Source organism: Cygnus atratus, chromosome 2 (assembly GCF_013377495.2).
Source record: "Cygnus atratus isolate AKBS03 ecotype Queensland, Australia chromosome 2, CAtr_DNAZoo_HiC_assembly, whole genome shotgun sequence".
NCBI lineage: Eukaryota > Metazoa > Chordata > Aves > Anseriformes > Anatidae > Cygnus > Cygnus atratus.
In genome coordinates, this window is record NC_066363.1 from 35,659,460 (window position 1) to 35,682,505 (window position 23,046).

Below are 23,046 nucleotides of genomic sequence, written 5' to 3' on the forward strand. Positions count from 1 at the left end.
AGAAGCACTTACCAAGAAGACATCCCTGGGATGTCTTCCCTCTCCTGTGAGACTAAAACAAGTTCTATGAGCTCAGGTAGCCACAAACAGAATACTCTATATTCATCATGGAATACTGCCTCTTACATGTATTCAGAGAAAGAGTATGGCTTGCTTCATCACAGTCCCAAAATATGAACACAGACCTGATGTATGCATGATCTTTAACAGGATGCCAAAGAAGTAATATACTTGCAAATACCACATTACTATATCATACATTTTCTTAACTACTGACAATTACACAGATGATATGTGTCTTCCTCAAACCATCTTCTGATCTAGCGCTGTAAATCCATTCATGATGTGCCAGATACACATGAAATGAGTCACTTATCCTAAGTTCCTCTGGACAAGAAGCAAGAAAATCTAAGTTATGATCATTACTTCACTACCTGTACTTCTACACCATGGAAGAGTATGAAAGGAACAACTAGCAAAAGCTTCATCGCTGGCTTAACATAAGGGAACGACGACTCAATTCCTACGACATTCCTCAAACTTACCTTAGAATGAGACTCGGGCCTTTGGTACGAGAGATGCAAGTCTCACACAGTCAATTTCAGGCAGAACTTCATACAGAAGATACAAAATTTACCTATTTCTCACCACTATTCTAGTCACTAATTTGCTCTTCCTTCTCCAGGATGATCCAATACTTGATCTCTTCTCTGACAGTTTAATGCCGAGATGCATTAGTAGGGTCAGGTACCAGTCACAAGCATCTGAGTGTAAATCCTTTATGCTTCAGTAGCATTTGGCCCATCCATGAATTTAAAAAAATGAAAAGATAAACAGCAAGAAGAAAACCTCTTCGAACCAGTTCCTGATTTAAACGAACTTTTACTCACCAGTTTCCAAAAACACATGAAACAAATGATGCATTTCCATATTTCCATCCCTTGTTTCTAACAAAGTGAGCAGCTATTTAGAATCACACGCTGCAGACAGAGGTCTACCACCACAGAGACTCAGCTACTCAGTTGACTACTTCCACTGAAAATACCAGAATTTCAAAGAGAAATAAACCTTAAAAACTTACTCAACCTTTCTTAAGCTTGCATGCTAAACTGCCTGATTGCTTGACTGCAGTACTTATTCTCTGTTTCTTAAATCTCATGAATTCACCTTCGTCTGAACCATACCCCCGAGAAATTATTTGCCTACAGAAACGAACAACAGACACGGGGCTGAAAGATCCAGTTGATAAGATCCCCTCACAAATTGCTCTGTCAATACAGGTTGCAAGCTGATAGAGCTGAGAAGTCACACTACAGTAGAGCTTTGTCCGATTCGGCCGCCTCGTGTAGCTCAAGGCCTAATTGCCATTTCAGACAACTGGGAAAAGCTGAACGGCCAGTTTAATTTTGTTTCCATCTGCATTCCTTTCAGGAGGAAAAAAGTTAAAATTGTTTTTGATTTTCATTGTTGAAACATTTTGTGCTTCTCCTTTCTTCAATAATTATAAGCAGACACCACTACAAGTTTTCCACCTTTTCAAGTCTTAGGGGCTATTTTCTTTAATAGAGACGGAAACTACACACACGGATGCTTTCAAGAATATTGTAGGTTTTTAGCCCAAAGCAAGTGCTGCATTTAAGAGTATTAATCATAACTCACAGTACTTTGCTGTTGACAGCGCTTAATCCAATGATTACCAGTTGCACTTAATAGACAAGCATACACAGGACAGAACGACCTAGTCTGTGTGTTGAGCTGGACCCAACAGGCTCTCACAGAGGCAAACACCATGGCCTGGGCCTTCCTTTCTCCCCTCCTTCTGCAGATAACCAAAACGTTAGTCACCTCTTCGCCACCTGATGAGCTCATGCCATTCAAATGACAGAATGATGAGATAGGTGCGTTTCCACTTATGGGGCAGGGAAGGCAGCCAGCTCCCTTTACGCGACCTAATAAGAATGCCGACTGACTCCCGTTTCAGGCCTGGACACACCGCCATCATATGACAAGGGACACTTGCACCATGTCACCTGGTGGATGTGCTGCCAGTCACACCAGGAGGCAACGGCAGGTCAGCCCACCAATCCACCACCAGCCCTTTCCCATCTCTCTCCTCCACGCTACGGATTGCGAGAGCCAGGAGCTGGCTGCAAGCCAGGGAATTTTGGAAGGCCAGCCAGCACATTTCTGAAGGTAGCTGCAAGCTAGGCACATTTGTGCACAGACACTTTTCAAAGGTGACCAACATCAAACAGACTGCCACTTCTCTTTCAGCTTTACGTAGGCTAGCATTAGAAAGCAATTAATTCATTGGGTTTCAAACTTTTTGTACAACTCGTCAATACAGAACAGGCCCAAAGACAAATTATCATGCAATACCTGTGACTGCCTGTCCCTCTGCACATAAATCTGGCACCTTTTAAATCAAGAAATATTTGAGGATTTTGCTTCTGCTCCCTCCCCCCTTCTTCCCCAACTATATTCAAAAGTCTCTCTCCAGAGTTTCCTAAACTATCTTTAAACATATATACACACAAATACGTACCTATACCTACATAAACACCTACACAGAAACAGATATAAAATAAAAGTGGCTGACACTAAGATATTTAAAAATAATCACATTGATCCAGTCTAACAAGTAGGTGAACACTCCTTTAGCACAAAGTTCTGGAAAGGACTGCCTTTACAAACCGTTGCACCTTAGATCTCCAAAAGCAAGGGTATCTTGCCTTGTTGCCACATACAAAGCGAAAATACTGAAAAACATTAATGCTCAAAAATTTCTGTTAATGATTTAGAAAGCAGAAGTACCCGAAAACCACTGAGACTCCTCTGAAGAAGTAAACAGATAAGGCATCTCTTTTAAGAAGTGAAAGAAAAACGAAATCACGATCAAGGACTATATTCTAATTCCATTGACTGGGTAGCTGAGCATCCTCTCTTTACATTAAAGAGGTGAGAAAAGATCAAGCTGTAACACATTAAGCTTATCATGAAAAAGCCATACTAGTACAAATCATGATCAAGTTACAAAGTGATTCCAAATGAACTATAATAAAAAATGTTAAGGATTAACCTAAAGATTTACACTGTATGCTACATTATGCTGCATCTATTGTGGTTTGTTGACATATGATTATGAAAGAAATGTAAACCCAGTCAGATGGGGAAGATAGACTCCACATTAATTGAAAAAGACAAACTAAGTGAATAATGAGTATATAAAAAATAGCCTATGCCATTTTTATCACCCATATATGACACTTATTCTCAAATTTATGGCAGAGACAATTGAACTATGTTTCAAATCACTGGAGGTTATTTCTTACCAGGAATGCCTCCATGCATTTTTTCACCTCACTGTTTCTATTCTTATTCCATTACTATTGAAATACATATATATTACCAAAGCTGTAAATACTTATCTACTTCGAAAACGTCTATAATCGCCCTGGTTTATCGTCTAAAGATGGATTCTGCAGCAAGAACCAGCACTCATTAAAGCCATGGAAATGGGAAAATGATACTTTAAAACATAGAACAGTAAAGTTTTAAATGAGAGCATCATTTTAAAATCAAGCCAGCCAGTGAAGAAGAGCTATGCTGTACCTAGGTGGTATTTCCTATGATAGGAACATAAGGAGCAAGCCCAGCAACAGCTGACAAGGAGATCAATAAGGACAGCTAGTTTTCTGGGCATCAGGGGTAAATATAACTACTGTAGCGCTCAGAAATAAGAGGTAAGCATAAGTAAACTTTCTTGACTCATGCACTGGATCTACCATCTCATGGTTTTCTCACCTTGCACCCTTCTGCATGCTGTTTTCAGGGTGCAATGAAACAAGTGGGCAAAACAAATATTAATTTGGAGAAAAGTTTAGAATCACAGAATCATGAAATAAGGCAATTTGGATACTACAACCAAGCATTTAAACAAACTGAATAACGTTTCAGTGGAGACAGTCTCGAAGGCAAGAACAGAATTTTTCTTTTTTTTTTTTTGTAGAACAAGGAAAATGGATATAGAACTTTCCCATCTCTATACGAACTAGAAAAAGGGTTTTATTCCATTTTCCTGATGAAAAAAAAATATAACTTTTAATATATGAAAACAGAAATTCAAACTAGAAACGCTGAAAAGTGCAAAAGGAGAACTGAAAAAAAATCAGAAAGACCCTTACTATAATCATGGATGTCATGAAGATAAGTGGAAAAGATAAAAATGCTACATATATCTGAAGATCACAACGCCACCAAAAACTTACAAAATAAAGCATTCTCAACTCCTCCAACTAAATCTCCACAAATGGAAAAATTAATTTTTTTCTTCCATCTAGATGACTGAAGCAACCAGTCTGATTTATGTTACAGAAGAAATAATACGCCTCTGGGGAAAAAGCAGCCTCTGAAGTCCTTCTCAGCTGTGGACAGGCCAAAGCTTAGAATGTGCATCAAGAAGTAAGGAGAAAAAAAAAAAAAAAGAGCAGGGGCCTCCAACATAACCAATCATAATTTGACAGCAAGAAAAAAAATATAACAAGTAACATCCCACTCTGCCAAGCATCCACAAAGAAATCCTGAACACACACACAGAGGATACCTTCTCAAAAGAAGAAAAAACACAGTGGAACTGGGCTTCCTTCACTAAATCCCAAAACCTCAAGCATCATCTGGAAGGTGCAGAGACGCAGGTGGGGAATGAAGAAGTTTGATACACTACCGCACACCTCCCAGGTGTAAAGAGATACGAGAGCAACAAGATGACTTTCTCCCCTCACCAGAAGTTCAACTCGCGACCAGAGGACCCTGTTTCTGCTTCCAGTGTTTCCCTCCCACCACTGAAGCAAGCCAGAGAAGAGAAGACGGGATTGTGAAATCCCAACAATCCTCTGCAATAAGCCCATTGCCTCACTGACCTTTCCCCTTAAGCTTTACAGAAACAGCTTCCTCCTGCTTCCAACTAATGTGGTTAGCCCTGAGCTCAAGCTGTGCTTCTGCCTGGAACATTTCAGCGCCACTGACACGCAGCTACAGTGACCCTGCCAGCATGTGTCACAGAATTTCTTTTTGCGTTGAAGATACAATATTGTTTGGGTTCAAAGTAAAGCACTCACGAGTCAGAAAGCTTCCTGTGCAACTTTAATTCATCCCCTGGCGTGTTTATTCCCCTTATCACCATGTTTAACTACAGGAGCACTTAGCATGTTTTCCAGTAGGACCCCCACTTGTTCAGCATAGGGGGCGGACAGTTCTCCAACAATCAATCAAGGCCAAGCAGGGATAAGGAAATCCATATGATCGCTACTCCATTTGTTGCTGAAGTTGGGAAAAGCAGGCAAAAAGCCCTAAGACGGGGAAAAAGCACAGTATTTATGAGATTTTCTATCTGTCACTGCCTCTCTGCTCTATGAACATTGGGCTAAAAAAAAGGTGCTTGACACTAGACATCAACTGCATGTTCTCGACAGAACTTGATATGAAAAAGTGCCAGGCACTCATAATGGCCGCTGAATAGAGACATCCAACTGACATTATTTTCTGGAGAAACCAGCACAGCACGGAGGCAGATGAATCTGAATTCTACTTCTGTTCCACCATTGATTATTTTTGTGACCCCAGATCACATCTTGTTTATTACACTAATTTTACCGACGGGAAAACAATATTCTCTCATCTCAAAGAGGTGTTGAATCAATACCTGTGAGCCATTAAAATAATACATTAAGAAGCACCCTTGAAGAAGAGCATGCAGAAATGAGTAACTATCTATTCACTGCAGTCTTTGTATTGTATAAGGGATGCTTAATGAATAGCAAAGATATGACAGAACTCCCTTCCTTCCTCCACTACCATACATCTTCAGTACGTGAATAGTTCAGGCAAAAAGCAGCAGGGCACTACATAAATAAAGACTACCAGAACCTAAATGTGGCCACAAATGAACTGCTCATACCATTTGAACTACTCTAATTTCATGAAACTTTACTTGTAACAATTAATGGGGGGTGTTAACACACTAACTGTCAAAAGTCAGTCTTTGTTTTTGAAAAACAGAATCAGGTTATTGAATTTTTACATTGCATAACCATAATTATCCATACATTTGTTTCCGTTCTATAATTCTTAAAGTAGGGCTTAAAAGTTACAAACTATTATTTGTTCCTCACTTCCCCATCTCCACTCTGCTAGGTTTCTGTTTGCTCTATAATTTCACCGTCATAAAATTAACAAGTGTTAAGCTCATTCTGCATCAAGTCCCAAGCCAAAATTGCATGTGAATGTAAATTAAATCGAAAATAGTGTTATGCTTATAGAGACATATTGTGTAGCATTTATGCTACCATAATAATGACAAAAGATTTAAAGATCATTGGTAAATCATTCCATTCACAATTATGGATGGCATTAATGAACCCATCTCTTTTTTTTCCAGAAAAGCTAAAGCTGTACTTAGAGTACAAACACCAGATACCTAGGCATAACTTAGGCCGCTGATCACAGCAAGTGACTCTGACTGAACACACACACATCCCTCTTGGGAGAAAATAGGTGTTTTCACAGAATCGCAGAATTGAAGAGGTTGGAAGGGACCTCAAGAGATCATCGGGTCCAACCCCCCTGCCAAAGCAGGTTCCTTAGAGCAGGCTGCTTAGAGCAGTTTTCTCAGTTTCGCTTCAAAACCAAACTTTTGTAACACTTTTTCCATGGCGGACTGGAAAAAGACAAGGAGAAGGCCAAGTTGTATAGATGAGGCACCATGACAAAAAAGAAAAAGTTTGAAATTATCCTGTCTGCATCATATCAGCCTCCCCCAGAAGAGTTTCCCGGAGCGACTTCACCCAGCGAAAGTAGCTCTGAACCAGACAAAAACTTCATGTGAGCACAAGCTCCAGGACACTGCAACACCACGGAAACCACAGAGGGCTGGAAGAGCTCTCTAGGGCTTTTCTGTTATTATTATTAAGAATCTATCCCATGATGAGAAATCATCGAAAGCTTCGTTTTTCTGCTGGTGGCCTTCCCTACGGACGTTACTACAGGTGGCATGATCTCCAAGTAACGTGCTTGGGAACAACAGCTACCGAAACTCTTAGGGAGAGTTGGCAGAAGTGCTTTCAAGGTGGGATTAAGAGGTAAGAGCAAAGCATTTCAAGCACTAATTCTGCCCACCCAAGTGTTTAAAAATGACCGCTTTCCAAAGGCGAGGAGCCCCTGGACCCAGCAGGTGCTCAGCCTTATGAACAAGATTTTGAAGGCACGGTCAACATGCGCGGCTTAACCTCAACTGTGCAAGTTCCTGCGGCAGAAACAGAAGTTGTCACAAGGAAGGAGCCTCTCCCGCTCAAACCGGAACCGTTTCGGGGCAGTTTCAAGACTTTTAGGGATATTTTTTTTTCCCCAAAAAAAATTAAAAAACGGAGCTGGAAGTGAGCGGGGGGCTCCGCAGCACAGCAGGGCAGGGAGCTCCGTGCCTCCCCTTCCCCTTCCCGGTACCGCCCAGCGCCGTCGGGGCCGATCCCCGGTGCGAAGAGGGTGCAGCAGCACCCCCCGGGGGCCGCCCCGCTCCCGGTGCCGGTGCCGCTCCCGGTGCCGGTGCCGCTCCCGGCACAGCCCGCCGGCCCGCCCCCCGGGAAGCCAGCCCTCCTCCCTCCTCCCTCCCTCCTTCCGTCCGTCGGTCCGTCCGTACCTGCCAGGAGGCCGCGGACGTCCCCGGGGATGGCGGCGGCGCCCTGCATGCTGCGGGAGGGGCGCGGACACCCCGCGGGCGGGGCGGAGCCGCTGGCCTGGGGCGCGGGCACCCGCCCGGCCCCGATGGGCAGGAAGCGGAGGCCCCGCCCACACCTGCCCCGAGGGGCGGGGCCTCGCTGCGTGGCCACGCCCCCTCTTCGTTTCGCCCCGCCCTCCGAGGCCGTGGACCCGCTGCCGGGTGTTCCCCGTAGCAACGCCCCCGCCTGTGCTGGCGGACATGTTGCGTAAGGGCGCCGTGCGGGCACGTCGCTCCTTGCCAGAAACAAGCATGGCGCCCGGCGTTAGCCCTCTGCCCGCCTCCGCCCTGAAGCCCGCAGGAGGTTGATGATTGGACGAGATGCCCGGAAGTCGCCCTCTGATTGGCCCGTTGGTTGCCCCCTGCTTCCCAAGCTGAGGGCAGGAGGTTCCGTGCCCTCACCCCGTCGGGCCTGGGCCCGGCGGGTGTGAAGAGGGATAAAGATTTGTCCTATTTCTCCCAAACGGCCTTTCAGCCCTCACTCGGGGCACGGTGCGGGCCTCAGGCCGCCTGTGGGAACGCTCAGCGCTGCTGAGGGAATGAGGGAGATGATCCCGTCCCCGGTGTCCGGCAGGGCCCCGCGGGCTGCCCTGCTCCCCTTACGGCCTGCCGCCATTTTGAGCCTCGGGGCCTGGGGACAGCAATGGGGACAACAGCAGCAGCTGGGGTAATAAAGACAGCGGTTGGGAGGAGGGAATCACACGCACAGGTGGGGCAGGCAATGAAATGAGCGATGGCGAGTGGCTGGGGTCGGCCTCTTGGTATCCACCAGCTCAGGTGTGTAGGGAGAGCTGTTGTCACAGAGCACCGCAGCTGGGCTGATTTGGGATTATTTTCCTCACGGGGCCAGTTTTGGTGTGTTTGCCAGCAAATGGCTACTCATCTGTATTTGGAACATGCAAGTGATGTAATATGTTTAGTGTAGAAATAGTCAAACTAGTAGCATGTTCTTCTGTGACCTCGGTGGTTTTGGCTATATCTCTGTTGTTACTAAAGGAACTGTTTGTGTTAGAGCTGCAGTTATGTTAGCACATCTGTGTATCATACCGGGGTAGAAAAAACAGCACGGTAAAGTACTATTTATGAAATTTCACCTTTGCACCAGTATAACTGCATTAACAGTTGTGGCACAGCTGGCAGTACAGCTGTATCCGTCAGGTATTAAACAGTTTCATACTTTGGCTGATGTAGCTATGCCAGCAGAAGTCTGCAGTGTAGATATGGTGTTAGATTGTATTGTTCTCCTGACCTCTCATCTCTCTTAATTCCGTAGAGCAACTCGTTTCAAATACATCTGGATTTTCAAAGCATTGCAGCTTTATTACCTGATTTTATGGCCATCTTGACTGAAACTCAAGCAGTTAACTAACTGACCTGTATAATGTTGCACAATCATTTTTATGTTAGTTCTCTTAATTTCAAAATAAACATGAAGGTGTATATGTAGATCTTGCCTTTTTGTATTTGTATAAATACCAACTACTTAGGCATTCCAAGAATATGGTTGATTAATTTTCTGTAGTTGGCAGTGAGGGCTCTTAGGGCTTATGTTAAATTACACATTTCAGATGTGCAGTCTTGGGAAGCTGCCATAAGGAACGGGAAAATGGCTTCCAGTCTAATTTACTTGCCCTTTTTCGGGTTAACCTTAATCCTGCTTTCTTATGTTGACTTTATGGCTCCATCCATTTCTGTTCCAGAAATGAGTCAAGGGTGTCACTTGAACTCTGTTGTAGTCTTGTTTTGAAATCACTTTTCCTGATAATTTATTCCATATGTTTACCATTCATATGAGCTTTTCCTGGGTTTCAGAACATAAAATGAGAAGAAATAACTTACCTTTATTATTTCCCACATCCCACGCTAGTCATCCTGGTTTTTTCTACTTGTTTCCTTAAAGACCTCCTTGTTGCACTGAAGACCAGCCCATCACACAGCTAGCAAGATTTGTGACCCAGGCCTATTTTAAGCCTCGTCGAGTTCCAGATTTACTCCTAGTTCCCTAATTTTTAAATCTACCGCTAATAGGAAGCATAATTCAAAACAGACTCCTTCATTGAAGCATGTCTGGCTTCAGAGCCATTTCAGCCTGTTTTCTGAGGATTCCACAGCTTGTGCCTCATCAAAACCAGACATACTACATCGCCTGATCAGGCGCATAGATCAGGGATTCTTGATGTGTGGGTAGCGGCACCACAGGGAATGCACACAAGTTTATTGTCCTTCCGTGTGGGGAGAGCTATGAAAACGGAGTTCATGAGGAGCAGCCTCCATCTCATCTGCAGGGAGCCCGTAGTAACACAGCTGCAGAAAGAAGAAAGTTTCTCATTCAGGAGCAACATCACCACCACCCTGCCCCGCTGAAGACATCTGACATCTCCAGTGTACTGGGAAATGGGGCATTTTTCCATGAAATGTTCCACTTCTCTGCAGCCATGCTTTTAAAACTTAAATTCTAGGTTAAAAAGCAGACGGGACCCGTGTACAGCTGCTGCTTGTTCTCTGCATGTCCTTTAATAGAAAATTAATCAGATTACAGTGAATGCACCCTGGACTGTTTCACACAGGCAGGCAGTAGGCTTGTTGAGGCTACTCAGTATTCTCATCTGTTCATCCCCTGTTGGCTGTCTGTCTTCTTTTGGCAGATTTGAAACAATATAGCTAGTCAATAATCAGAATATTTATATTTTTTAATTATTTAATTACATTAAACAGTGGCTGGCAACGATTTCTGGCATGCATATATAGTTGTTAAACGGAAGGAGCAGAGACTTTCTTTACAGAAGCACTTTCTTTACAAAGAAACTCAGAAAGTTCTGGGTTTAAAAAAAAAATCAGAAAATTGTGTCATTGAAGGACAGTGCTCTAAACATAGCAACTCTTTATGCATTTTAGCCATGGTCACTGCACTGAAGAAAAGCTCTGGTGTCTCTAACAGTAGAAAAACATATTTTGTACTCTTTGCCCTCTGGCAAAAGATAATTAATGTTTTGTTAGGATTTGCTACTGCTGCTCAAGTTAAAATGATTTCCTCACAGTCAGAGATACATCCAGGACATCACAGCACTTGTTTTGAGAATAAGTTTCTAAATTAACTTTGAAGCATAAAGAAAAGCTAACATTTGGTGTAACAACTGGATAAAATTCCATGTATCCTCTTTGACTCAGCACCCATCTCCATGAAAGCTTCCTATTTTGCTGTCTTCTTAAAGGCATCTTACACAGAAAAAAACGTCTTTTAAGCTTTCAAGTGTTGTGTGCACAGTTGGCTTGCATTGGCTGTACTTTGTTAAGATGTGGAAAAATGGTCTTGCACTTAGAATCCAGCCCATTGAATTCAGTCCATTGAGCAAGAGCTGAACACACTCTTCAGTTTATGGGTTGCAGTGATGATCACAAATAGAACTGAAAATGTACTCAGTGAGAATGTAGAAGTTTTGAACACCAAGTGCTTGGTTTTTTTATTTAGTTTCATGATGAAAAGTTGCTACAGCAACCTTTTTTTCTACATCATTTGAAGACTTTGGTGTCACCGTTGTATATGTTCAGTGTTACAAAACCAATAAACTTCTCCTGGTGAAGGTGATTTGCCGTTTATGAAGTAGTGTCTGTCCCTAAATGTTGCTTTCTGTAAACCTAACATGTTTTGAGACGTCAGCCTGAGGACAGCAGTTTCCAACAGGCTTAGAAACACGTCAAGAAACACAAGTCATTCCTTTCTCTTTCCATGTTCTTCCAGCTAGAACATCACAGAGAGGTACTGACACGGAAAAGACTGAGAATGATTCCCCTACACAATTTAATTGTTTGTAGTCTAATATATTCCACCGGTGTCTAACTTTGCCTAGCAATTATCTCTGCAAAGAAAGGTTGGTGTTTATAGAATCAAAACTATAGGATAATAAATATAACTTTAAATAATGTTTTCTAAACACTACCTGTTGTAGGGAACATTTTTGTGTAAACATTTCTTTTTACCTGAGTATCCATTAGTTTGGGTAGTATTACACACTATCCAATATTTTATTACATAAAAAAAAAAAAGTTCTGTAGTCTGTCAAGGACAAGTTCAATCTCTTTTTAAAAGAAAGTTTTATTAAGAAAGCTCTCGTCAGATATAAGCTTCAGAGTTTCACTAAGATCCTGTTTTGAGGTGATTTTCCAGCTGGGTAGATTCAAATGGAACATCCTGAAAGTTAGTTTTGGCACAGGTATAAGATTTCAGTGGACATTTTGTCTTGCTAAAGCCTATGGAAGCAAGCCAAAGATAACTCCCGAAGTACCACAAAAAAAAAGTCCTCCACTGTTCATCATTCAGAATGAATGAAGTTATGGAGACAACCAGCTGACAAAGAGTTGTAAGATTTCAGATCATACTAAATCCATTTGTTCCTTTTTGTGTCTAGCCCTTTGTTCTCAGACATCTTAAAAAGAAATATCAGAGGAAAGAAGAATCTTCCTCTGCCCATGTCTCCTCTTCAGGATGTATAGAGATGAACTGATGGGTTGTCTGCGGCTGAGCATGGGTGTAGGAAGAAGGTAGAGAGAGAAGCCCTGTTTGACTTGAGTTAATGATATAGATCTTACATAAACTTTTATTTTCCCCCTTTTTAACCTGGATATCTAACGAATATTTTGGAGCAATGAAAGGTCTTAATAACTCAAAGATGACTAAACATGCCTAACCATCCTATTGCATTCTCCGAAAGTAAAAGCAAAATTTTTTCCTCGTTCTTCAAAAAGTAGATGAAAGAAAATCTAGGTAAACTTTAATGTAATTTTTTGTTTTCTTTCTAGTTATTTTAGCCTTTTATTATCTATGTTATAATGCATCCAGTCATGTTTTAAACAAATTATACCAAAGGTAATGAAATGAATGAAAAATACTTTTCCATTAATTTATATATTAATATCCTTTATTACTTTCCTGTTGCAATAACATCACTTCAGTCCCCTGTGTCTTAAGTCACCAACCATCACGTGAGCCACTGCCACCTTTTTCTCCTTCCATGCCTCTTATTCCATCAGCAAGGAGGAGACAACGTTTTCTATCACCAATTTGGAGGAATTGCTGTGCTGTTTGGGCTGTCAGCACCCTTCTGCTGGTTGACCAGCCTGCAACCCAAACTGAATAGGTACCTGCTGAGCCTCTGTGGCATCATCATCTTAGCTCTCTGTCCTTCATCCAGCAGCTGCATTCCACCAGGTTTTTAAGAAGTTAATATCTGAAGGCTGTATCTCTCTATCAGATTTGTTTGAAGCTAGCAGTTAGATTTTAGGGAGAAATCAATACCAGGACACTTTTCGTTGGGTAGCCAAGCAAAACTTGTTACTTTGGAGGTTCAGAGGTAAAGTGGACAAAAATTGGCAGAAGCCTGGAGGCACAGCCAGAATAAGTGTTCCTTCCTGCCAGTGTCACGTGTTTTGTGAACAGCAGGGCAATCCCCCTTTTAAAGTTCCTTCTGTAAATTGTACAAGTAGCAATAACAATATATTTACAGGAAAAAATGGGTTTCCAGAACTGCAAAACCTTCCTACGTAGTGTTGCATTTCCCTTCACAGGAGAAATAAAATAGTCACTTTGGTTTAAAACAGAACTGAATCAAAATCTGGGTAAAATCTAAATAAAATTCCTATGTTAAGCTACAGAATACTGGCTTGCAACCTCTGAATTGACAATTTTTAACTGAAATAAAGACAAAATTTCTTAAACAAGTGTGATTTCTCAAAGACGCATGCTATTAAAAACGACTCTGTGAGCCGAGTGCCTTCCACTAAATGTTAGTGAAGAAGTAAGCTGAGTTTAAAAAGTTAAAAGGTGCTGCTAGATTGTTTTTATTTTTTAAAAGTTAAGTGCACTTTCGAAGAGTGCTTCCATCAGCCTAAAAAAATGAATATCTGACAAATTGTAGTCTAGCCGACAAGAGCTGTCTTATCATATGCATAGGCATTAGCTCTCCATCTTTCTTTTTTAAATAGCATAAATGAACTTTTATCTCAGTGTGCTTAACTCAGCATTTTTTCTTGCTGCATTCCTAGCTTTTTATTTTTATTTGCTACTCTTACGTGATTGCCACAAGCAGCAACAAATCAGGAAAATATCATAAAATTTCAAACAAAATCACTATTCTTGCAGTCTGAATTCAGCGCTGCTTCTGGGAAGCAGAGGTGAAAGTCTTCCTCAGACTTGTGTAAAAAGGACTGATCAAAGTGAGGCAGATATATAGGCTCATTTCTTGCCGTGTAAACTCCTTTTCTGTAAAAGTGGAGCATCATCAATTACCTTCTTTAAAGTGATACCTAGATATGCAAAATATCATGCCGAATAAGAAGCATTTGTTGTCTCCACTACAAATTGCATTTATTCCCGTTTTATTAAAGTGCTCAACTGATAAACTTCACGTTGATGGATTTAGTTAGAGCCATGAATTATTATTTTGTAAAATAGAGAACCTTGAAAAACTCCTGATGCAAATAGACTTTATTTATAAAGTGTCTTCTGGGATATCACATGGTTTACAGCGAGACTACTCAATTAATAAAATAGCTTTTCTCAGCAAGTATTTCTACAATAATGTCCATAAACTACAGCATGCCTGGCTGAAAGTATTCAAAGACAATCATAGCAATATGCTAACGGGGGCAAGCAGACCCCAAGCCAATATTGTCTCACATTTTTTTTTCTTCTTAATTTAATAAAAAGCTCCGAATACAGAGACTGATGTGTTTTCAAGCTCTGACTGACGGGTTTTCAATTGATCTGGGTACTTTATGGCTCCCGACACTTGGTAACTAAGCACCTTACAAAACCAACCAAAACAAAAACTGCACAAGGTAAGGAAGAGTTATTGCCCCCAGGCTGTAGAAGCAGCGCCCAGGAGGAGAAGTGATTTTGCCAAGATGACACAGGAATTATGTGGCAGAATGTGGAACCCAGCCAGCTCCCAGAAATCCCAAAGGCGTATCCACTGCTGGCTCATTCCACCCCTCCAGCAAGTGACACTGAAGTCCTCCAGCTGTCACTAGCTCACTGGAAGATCATTTGGTTCCTAACCTTTCTGTGCAAGGTGGTATGTTTGGATTCCTTGTAATTCTTCAGGCTCAGACTGTGCATTTTAGGACTAACCTACATCCCCACCAGTTGGCATAGATCGTTCCTGCTTGCTTGACTCCATCACCATTTTCGCAGCTTCTTGTTTTTTTCCCAGGCATGAGCCCAATGCTGTTATAGATAACAGATGCCATTAACAGCTAAAATAAATAAATAAATACATAAATAAAAAACTTAGGAGACTGATATGTTACTTTTAATTTAAGAAATCAAAGCACTCTATATGAGCCTACTTCTGCAGAGTTGTGTTTGCATTTAGAAACATCTATATGGCTCTTCTATATGGAAATGTAGCCCCTGGCTCCAACCACATGAAAGAACCACCTCAGCTTCATTACCCATCTCTCCTTGCCATTCCCAGTGAGACTGCAGACACAAAATCCAGCTGCCCATTCTATGGTTTCTGCTAAGCAAGTGTCTCCGTGATGTATAAAGCATATAAATTGATAAAGTATGAAACTATCGTCCTTCCATCTACACTACTAAGCATTGAAGATTTGATATCCCAGACTTGGTCAGCAAAGAATAAAAGCAAATGAGGCTAGGACACAGAAGGCAGTCTCAGGGCTTCCCAATCAACTGCTGGTAAGCTTGATTTTGCTTGATACACTGAGCCATCTTAACCATTTCTGCTTTAAAGTTTATCAATGCAATTATTCCTAATGAAAGTATTAAACACAGTGCCAAACTCATGAGCCAGAGGGCTGTTTTTTCAAAATTTTCATTACCTACTAAGTAAATTAATTAATGCAAATGAAACTCTCATGTCATAAAACCACATCCTGCTCTAATTGAAGACAATGGCAAAACTGTCATTGACCTCCATGGGAACAGGTTCAGGCCCATAACTTTCATATATTGTACATTAAGCGACATAATCAGAAATACTATCTTCTCCCATTAAAATGAAATATACATGTAGCATGACAAGTAGCAGCACAGGGACTCATCTGATGGCTGTAATTAGAGGTTTTTAATGACAGGTTAGGTATGTTTAATGTGCAATTCCACATTGATGTTACACCGTCAGATTCTATTCAGGATCTTTACACATAGCATAACTGAATTCAGAGGCAGATGAATGTTCCCAATATTTCAAATTCAGCAGTTTTGCTGATTTAGAACCTTCTGAAGCATGCACCATGTGGTGAACAAACACTACAAGCAAAGATGTTTTCCACTGAGATTCGTCGTGGATTTAAGACATTAACACTTTCCTGCTCTCCCTTCAGAGGGAAAAACTGTTGTTTTCTATTTCAATAAAAAGAGATGTACAATCATATTAATAGATATCATTTCATTATCTCCAAGGAATATAGGTGTGGAGCCAACTCCATGTATTAGTTAATAGCCAATCCATTACTTGATTAACTGACTTATATGAGGGCAGCTTATCATCCATAGATTTTTCTGCTTAGAATTAAGTCAAAACAAGATATTGAAAAGATATTTTCTTCAGGTTTCAATACAGAAAAATTATTATGCCAGATTACAGTGACATGTTTGGAAGAACAATATGTGCCTTAAAAATAGCAAATACTACAAATGCATAAAAACAGTACAAAAATAACTCAAGGCACCACTAATTAAGCATGAGTCAGTGCTTCCAGTAAATTCATGGCAACTGCTAGCAACAGGACAACAGAGTTCTCAGTCCCGAAGCATTGCCAACTTACTGTAGAGAATTGATCCAAAGGGTTTGAACATCTCATGTATATCAGGTTGCCAGCTCATATCCATATATACCATCACCTTCTCTTGGGATTTTTCTTTCTCCCCCATAGTTATCAGTAGTTTCTTCAGAAAGTTGCCACTGTCTGACATAGTGAGATTTAAGAATTATTCTATGAGCTGATATGTTTCTTTTCTTGACATAGTGTTAGGAGTGTATTTTGGCCAGGAAACCTAAAGCTAAATAGTCCAGCATTCATAAGGCATGCCAGGGATTCTTGGAAACACCTGCACGTTGCAGTTATCCAGCTGGCTTTGAGAGATGTCAAAACGCTGCTTATTTCCACCTTCCCAACAGCATGGCATCTGAATTCATTTTCACATTCTTGTCCTGATGGGACATGGCTCTGAATATAAAAATTGACATATATGAGTGCTGTGTGGTTAAAAAGGTATTGATGCTTTCCCAAAATTACCCAGTAGATCTCTGCTGGCCAACAATAATATAATTAAACTAACCTACCTTTGTGAGTTACGTATTAATAATCCCAATTCACAGACATGCGTATTGTTTCACAGAGAAACCACAAGAGATACATCCAATAGCGGTGTGAATGGGCTGAGAGTAAAAGATATACCAGAACTAGAGTACTATCACTGTCTTAAATAAATGCAATACATTAATGCTTCTCAGCACTCAGCACCCGTGTAAGCAGGTCCTTCACTCTCACTTCTTCAGCAAAATAAGTTCAACTGGAGAGAGGAGAGACCACTTTCACGCATAGTCCTTTAAACCATCGCTAACTTTTTGTTTAAAAGGTTCAGTATCATAACAGTAATAGCTTGTGTTGGAATCAGCATCGGAGAAGATTCAGACTATATCATCTCAGGAAGGCTGTGGCTAGACTAGTTTATTTCGTATGTTGTGGCCTCATGACATGAAGATCTAAGGTTGTGTTAATCAGAATATTGTCCTTTTATTCTCACTCTGTGTCTTCTCCACATAGACTTTTATTCTGACTGTGTGACACTAGCAAAGTAAAAACTTCAGTAGATCACTTATCTGGAAGCAGGACTATAGGAGGAGAATCGGATCTGAACTTCTTTGTCATGGACAATTTTTGCTTGGTGTTTGTGCGAAAGTGGTGGGAATGTAGTGCTGGTAAGCATAGTGCTTTTATCACACTTGGGAACTGTCATCTTTCTAGAAAAGAGAATATATAATGGTATCAAGCTGGACATTTAGATCTAGTTTAGTTCTAAATCAAAGAGGAAAGTTAAGGAGTTAAGATGATGATTTGCTTTCGCTGCAGGCAATATCCCTGTTACTGGGTATTGCTTGCATATGGTACACCTCCTTTGAGGGAAATGGGAAGTCCTGCCAACCTAGTGACTTGTCTGGCCAAGCAAGGGACTCCACACCACATGGATATTGAGAGGGCATGGGAGGGCAGACAGCTACTTACACATGGTCTGTTCTACAGAATATATTACTATGCTTTCTAAACGAGTAACTTTATGAGCACTAGAACTACTGAAACCAAGAGGTTTTTGCCTTGTGGTTAACTATGAGCTCCAAGGAAATTTTTCTCCCAGGCTGGCAAATATGAAAGATCTTGCTGTCTCCAGTGTGGAGTCTCTTAGGCCATACAACTCTTGAATTCACTCTTCAGCCTGTTCTTCATCCAGAAGGTATGGGATCCCTTCCCCTAGTCATCTTCATATTTTCATGAGCCTTTAAGAATTTAAGTGTCCGTGAAACATCTGCTCAATGTAAGTAAGGTTGAAACCAAAAAGGTTCAAATAATAAATTGTTGGGCACATACACAGACAGATAAAAACAAGCACATAGCACCAAGAACACCGTATTCTCATGTGGCCCTGTTAAAATGACACAATTGCAAAAAGTAGTGGATAGTAGATGCCTGCAGGAATTGCTCTCCAATTTCATGTTTGAAGCTGAACATATTATCTTTAATTATAATAAAATTGCCACCTATTTTTGTCACAGCTTCTGCCTGACCAAGTTCTAATGTGCCCATGGCAAGGAAAATATTTTTTCCATTCCAATTGCCATAATGAGAAAATGTGTTGGCTTTAACACAGTATTTATCAGAAGATTATCCCATGAAATTGTCAGTTCATGGCATGATAATTAGATCTGTTACTTGAAAACCTGTCAAGTAAGAGCAAGCTTTCTTCAATAATCTTATTCCTTTTCACTTCGCAGGTGGGGCCTAATAAAGTGAACTACTGAAAAGTATTGAGGCAATAGCAAGCTTGGCATTTCGCTAAATGAAACGCAGACTGGATCCCAAAAAAAATTGCTTGGTGGTGTTTTCCACATATAAGCTCTCATTGTGAGTAGATCGTCTCCTTTACAAGCCAGCAGGCAGAAGACTACATCAAGCAATAAAGGACAGAGGAAAAGGACAGGGTAGCATAACTCGGACATGGTACAACCTTCCCTCTCCCTTTTGGTGCCTACAGTTATATCCCAGCCATAGCAATCCTTGGGCAGGGTTCTCGTCTCTGCCCAGGTACCGAGTGGGATGGCGGCTGCAATGTTGCAGAGATATGGCAAACAGAGGAGTGTGGAGCAGGAAAATGTATTCAAATGTGCTGAAGTGCTTTCATTTTAAACATATTAAAAAGAGAGAAGGAATTAATAAAGGTATGCATGATCCCTAAATATTAACATCAATCCCTAAATATTGGCTTTGGTTCAGTATATTTTGTTGCATGAAATATAGTCTGGCTTGACCTAACCTGGCCAGCTGACGATGTTCTTGCTGCAGCTTACAAGAGGAAAAAGCATTTTCATTTTAACTACCCTAAGCAGAAAGATGAACTCTAAGCAATACCAGGAAAAGTGTTATTCCACCTCCAGGAAGAGAAATAGGGAAGTAAAAGTTAACCATTAATTCTAAAATAAAGTACATTGAGCAGCTGTTTCATTGTTTCAGCTGTGGGCTGAAACACTGTGGACGGTGATGAGAGTTGAGACAGTTCACTTGAAATATGTACTGAAAATTATAAAATTCTCTCCAAGTATTAGTTTGCTTAATATACTGTCTAATGAATTATGTTCAGATTAAACATACTGAGGAAAGCCTTCTTGCAGAGGTTCAGACTTTAATAAATTTAACTAATTTATTCTCTTATTCTAATTAATAGGGCTAAGGAATAATGCTGGATTTTCTTTCCCACTGGCTTATCAAGAAGTTGTATGTACCTGTAATAATACAGTATGTATATAAATAGCTATACCTTAAATATCTGTGATCTTATCTGCAGCATTTATTCTATTGTGATGCTGGAGCCAGAAATATGCAAATAAAAAAAAAAAAACTAGGAACAAAAACATCTAGCAGCTATGCAAAATTATTGTTCTGAAAAGCCTCTCAGAGAGCTTCTGATCACATCACAAGATCTTAGTTGCTTTTTTTTTTTTTTAATTATTAAGTTTCTTCTGTCCCTCCAGCTAGCACTGACCACACATTTTCATAATGTGCTTGAAGCTCTATTTCTAAAATGCAATATATATCTTTATGTAGAAGTTTTATCTTTTGGCCCTATGATCTTTCCAAATAAAACAAATCCTGATGACTTTTTGCATTGCACAGATAAGTTTCTGATTTCAAGTACTCTAAATAATACCCTAGATGAGTAATGCAGCATTTTCATATTTGAGAAAGAACAGTGGTGTCAAACAGTAAAGTAGTGGTGAATCTGTGATCTCCTGGGCAAGGTCTCCCAGATCATTGAGTTCATGGCACAGGCTTTAAAAAGCTCAGATGTGGAAATATTCCATCAAAGTATATTTTTATTTTTGCTTAAAATCTGCTTCATTGTGCCTGTGAAATACAACAGTCAAATGTCATAGTAGTTTTAAAGAAACAGAACCACTTAGGGTCATTTTTCTCCTTCTTGATGAAGGGAAATCACAAACTATTATGTGTTAAAAGACAGTCTTTGTAGAATTTTAAGGGCAATAAATTTTCATCAGTGATAGATTAACAATTCTGTGTATACAAACTAGTCCTTTTTTCAAATGTGATTCATTGTTCACATGCAAATAACATGTCTGTGGTATTTTCCCCCAATTGCTGTGTGGCAGTGGGTTAGTAGAAAAAGAAACTGAAAGTACAACTTCAAAGTATTTTTAAGAGGTAGAATTTTAATTTTATGGTTACTCTTTCTTAAATTCACAAAGGCAAAAGTTTCTGCTTTCTTTATGTGTATCTGTACAATAAGCTCTGCATTGCTAAAAACCCTCCATGCCATATTACAGTTTATGTAGAGGTAGAACCCACGTTTCATAATTATCTGTTTTAAAATCTTGTCCAAATCTGCTTTTTATTCAGTGCAACTTATACTTCTACATATAAAATCATTATTTTGAAGCAAAATTTATGGGACTTTTCTCCATGGCAATCTTTCTTCAGTCATTTGATCTTCTTTAAAGGTATGCCTTTTTGGGTGACAGAGAACTGTCCATGACATATTAAATCTTGACTAACCAGATACAATTTTCTTCTTTGACAGTGACCAATATTTGTACTTGAGAGGAGGAAGAGAAACCTTGCAAATTCGTACAGTCAGCTAGCTGACCTTGTGCAATGGTCATCTGATGCAATGATGCATAGGATTTTAGTGATATATCTTATTGTAAATTAAGTAGCTTTGCTTATAATGCAATGACACATTTGGTAGGCTGACGCTATAATACATGAAGTATATTTTCCTTTTATTCACTATTCTGAAACACAAAAATATTAGAATTCTGGAGACTGGCAACGTGACCTGTAGTAGTCTAAATTCTGAGCAATTTCTATACCATTTTTTAAAAGATTTAGGCATTGATTCACTCCACATCTTAAGCTTAAATGATTGACACAGCTAAGGTCCACTTTATAAATAGACTTTGACAACTTTAGTGACATTGACTTATAACAAACTTAGGGTCTTAAGTGCCCAAAACGCATCTAAAAATAAGTTTCAAACCATGCAACACTGAAGACAGCAGTTGCCTGTTACTTTTAAAAATCCAGGTCCAAATTTGAATCAGTGCCTAAGTAAACATTCAGAACTTGGTTCCTAAACTAAACTATGGGAAATCTGCCCTGAAAAACATCAGGTTTTTTGCCTACTAATATGCCCAAAGGTGTGCCTGGAGTCATTAGGGAACAAAGACCTGTCTGAGAAACATTATGAAGATTAATAACTGTGCATACAAGATTGGAAAGGAGCAAGCGGAGGGCGTATTGCTTATTGCCTGTATCTATCTGGGACTGGGATGAAGAATAAATCAAATCCAGAAAGGTTTTCTAAGAGGTTTTAGAAAAAATAAAGAGGGGGAGGATGTACTTGGGGGTGGGGACAGGGTGAGGGTGAGGGAAGGGTGGCGTACAGCCACAAACAATCCTTCTTCTCCTGGAACATTTGGAAGAAGTAAGACATGCTCGGTAAGCCAGAGGATGATATTAGAGCACAGATACAGTATTTTCATGTTCATTTAAATAACACAGATGGGATTTTTGCACATATACTATGCACGGAGAGGTCCAAATTCTGAAAATTTAGGCATGAAAGGCAAGGTGCATCAAGAACATGTTACCTATTTTTTGACCATTCTGTTTGTTAACGCTTAGGGAATATTTGACATAACCATGTGTGAATGGAAGACCTGGTGGAAGGTTCACTGCCTCCTTACATCTTTATTTCATTGCATTTGTAAGATAATAGGCACTAAATATACTGGACAATCTTCTTAGACCTATAAGACAGACAGTTAAGCAGAGATACATGCAGTGCAAAGTGAAAAAGGGAAGTAGTTTGTGAACTCTTGCAGAGGAATGTTGAAATCCACATTTCCTCACATTGGGATACCTTCTCAGGTGGCTCATTTTTGCCTTGGAAGGTTAACCCCTGCAGGACATGCAGCAGAACTTTGGGAACAGAAAGAAAAAGACAGAGCGATGTATGAATATAATGTCAGGGTCATGGATTGCAGTTACTTGGCTTGAATTCTTTAAAATTGCTCAGGTAGGAGGTAACAAGATAAAGGGAAATTGATTCAATCCGCTTTAAAGCAGTTTTTCTAAGTTACTGTACAAACACCTGACTTATCCCTCTTATTCAGAACAACTGAAAGAAAAAGGGTCTGCACTTCATAGGGTCTTATTCTTCAGACCAAGTAATCTGTAGGAGCAGATCCGAACTGGTCTAGGCTGTAGTTGGCTGCAAACGATTGTGGTGTGTGCAAGCAAAAGAGAAAAAGAAGAATTTTGTAGTTTGTGGTTCATGTAGCTGAAAAAATGTAGTTTCACCTAACAAGCACCACCTTGCTACTTACTGCTGGATTAATCAGACTGTGGTGTATCCATTGGATTAGACTCTGGCAGAAAATAGTCAAGGAGCCAGCTGTTAGCTTTGTTGGCAGACTGCTTTATTGAAGCACTTGTTGTTGGAGATAAATTCACCTGGGCTTGTA

General features: G+C 40.3%; 1 protein-coding gene across 1 annotated transcript in view; it reads right to left on the reverse strand.

Moving 5' to 3' along the window:
* Positions 1–7,841, reverse strand: part of SKAP2 (src kinase associated phosphoprotein 2) — a 114,770-nt gene extending 106,929 nt beyond the window's left edge. Inside the window, exon 1 of the mRNA XM_035556472.2 lies at positions 7,691–7,841. Coding sequence (XP_035412365.1) covers positions 7,691–7,739 — 49 coding nt within the window. The 5' untranslated portion in view covers positions 7,740–7,841. The remainder of the gene's footprint in view (positions 1–7,690) is intronic.
* Between the last annotated feature and the right edge of the window lie 15,205 nt (positions 7,842–23,046).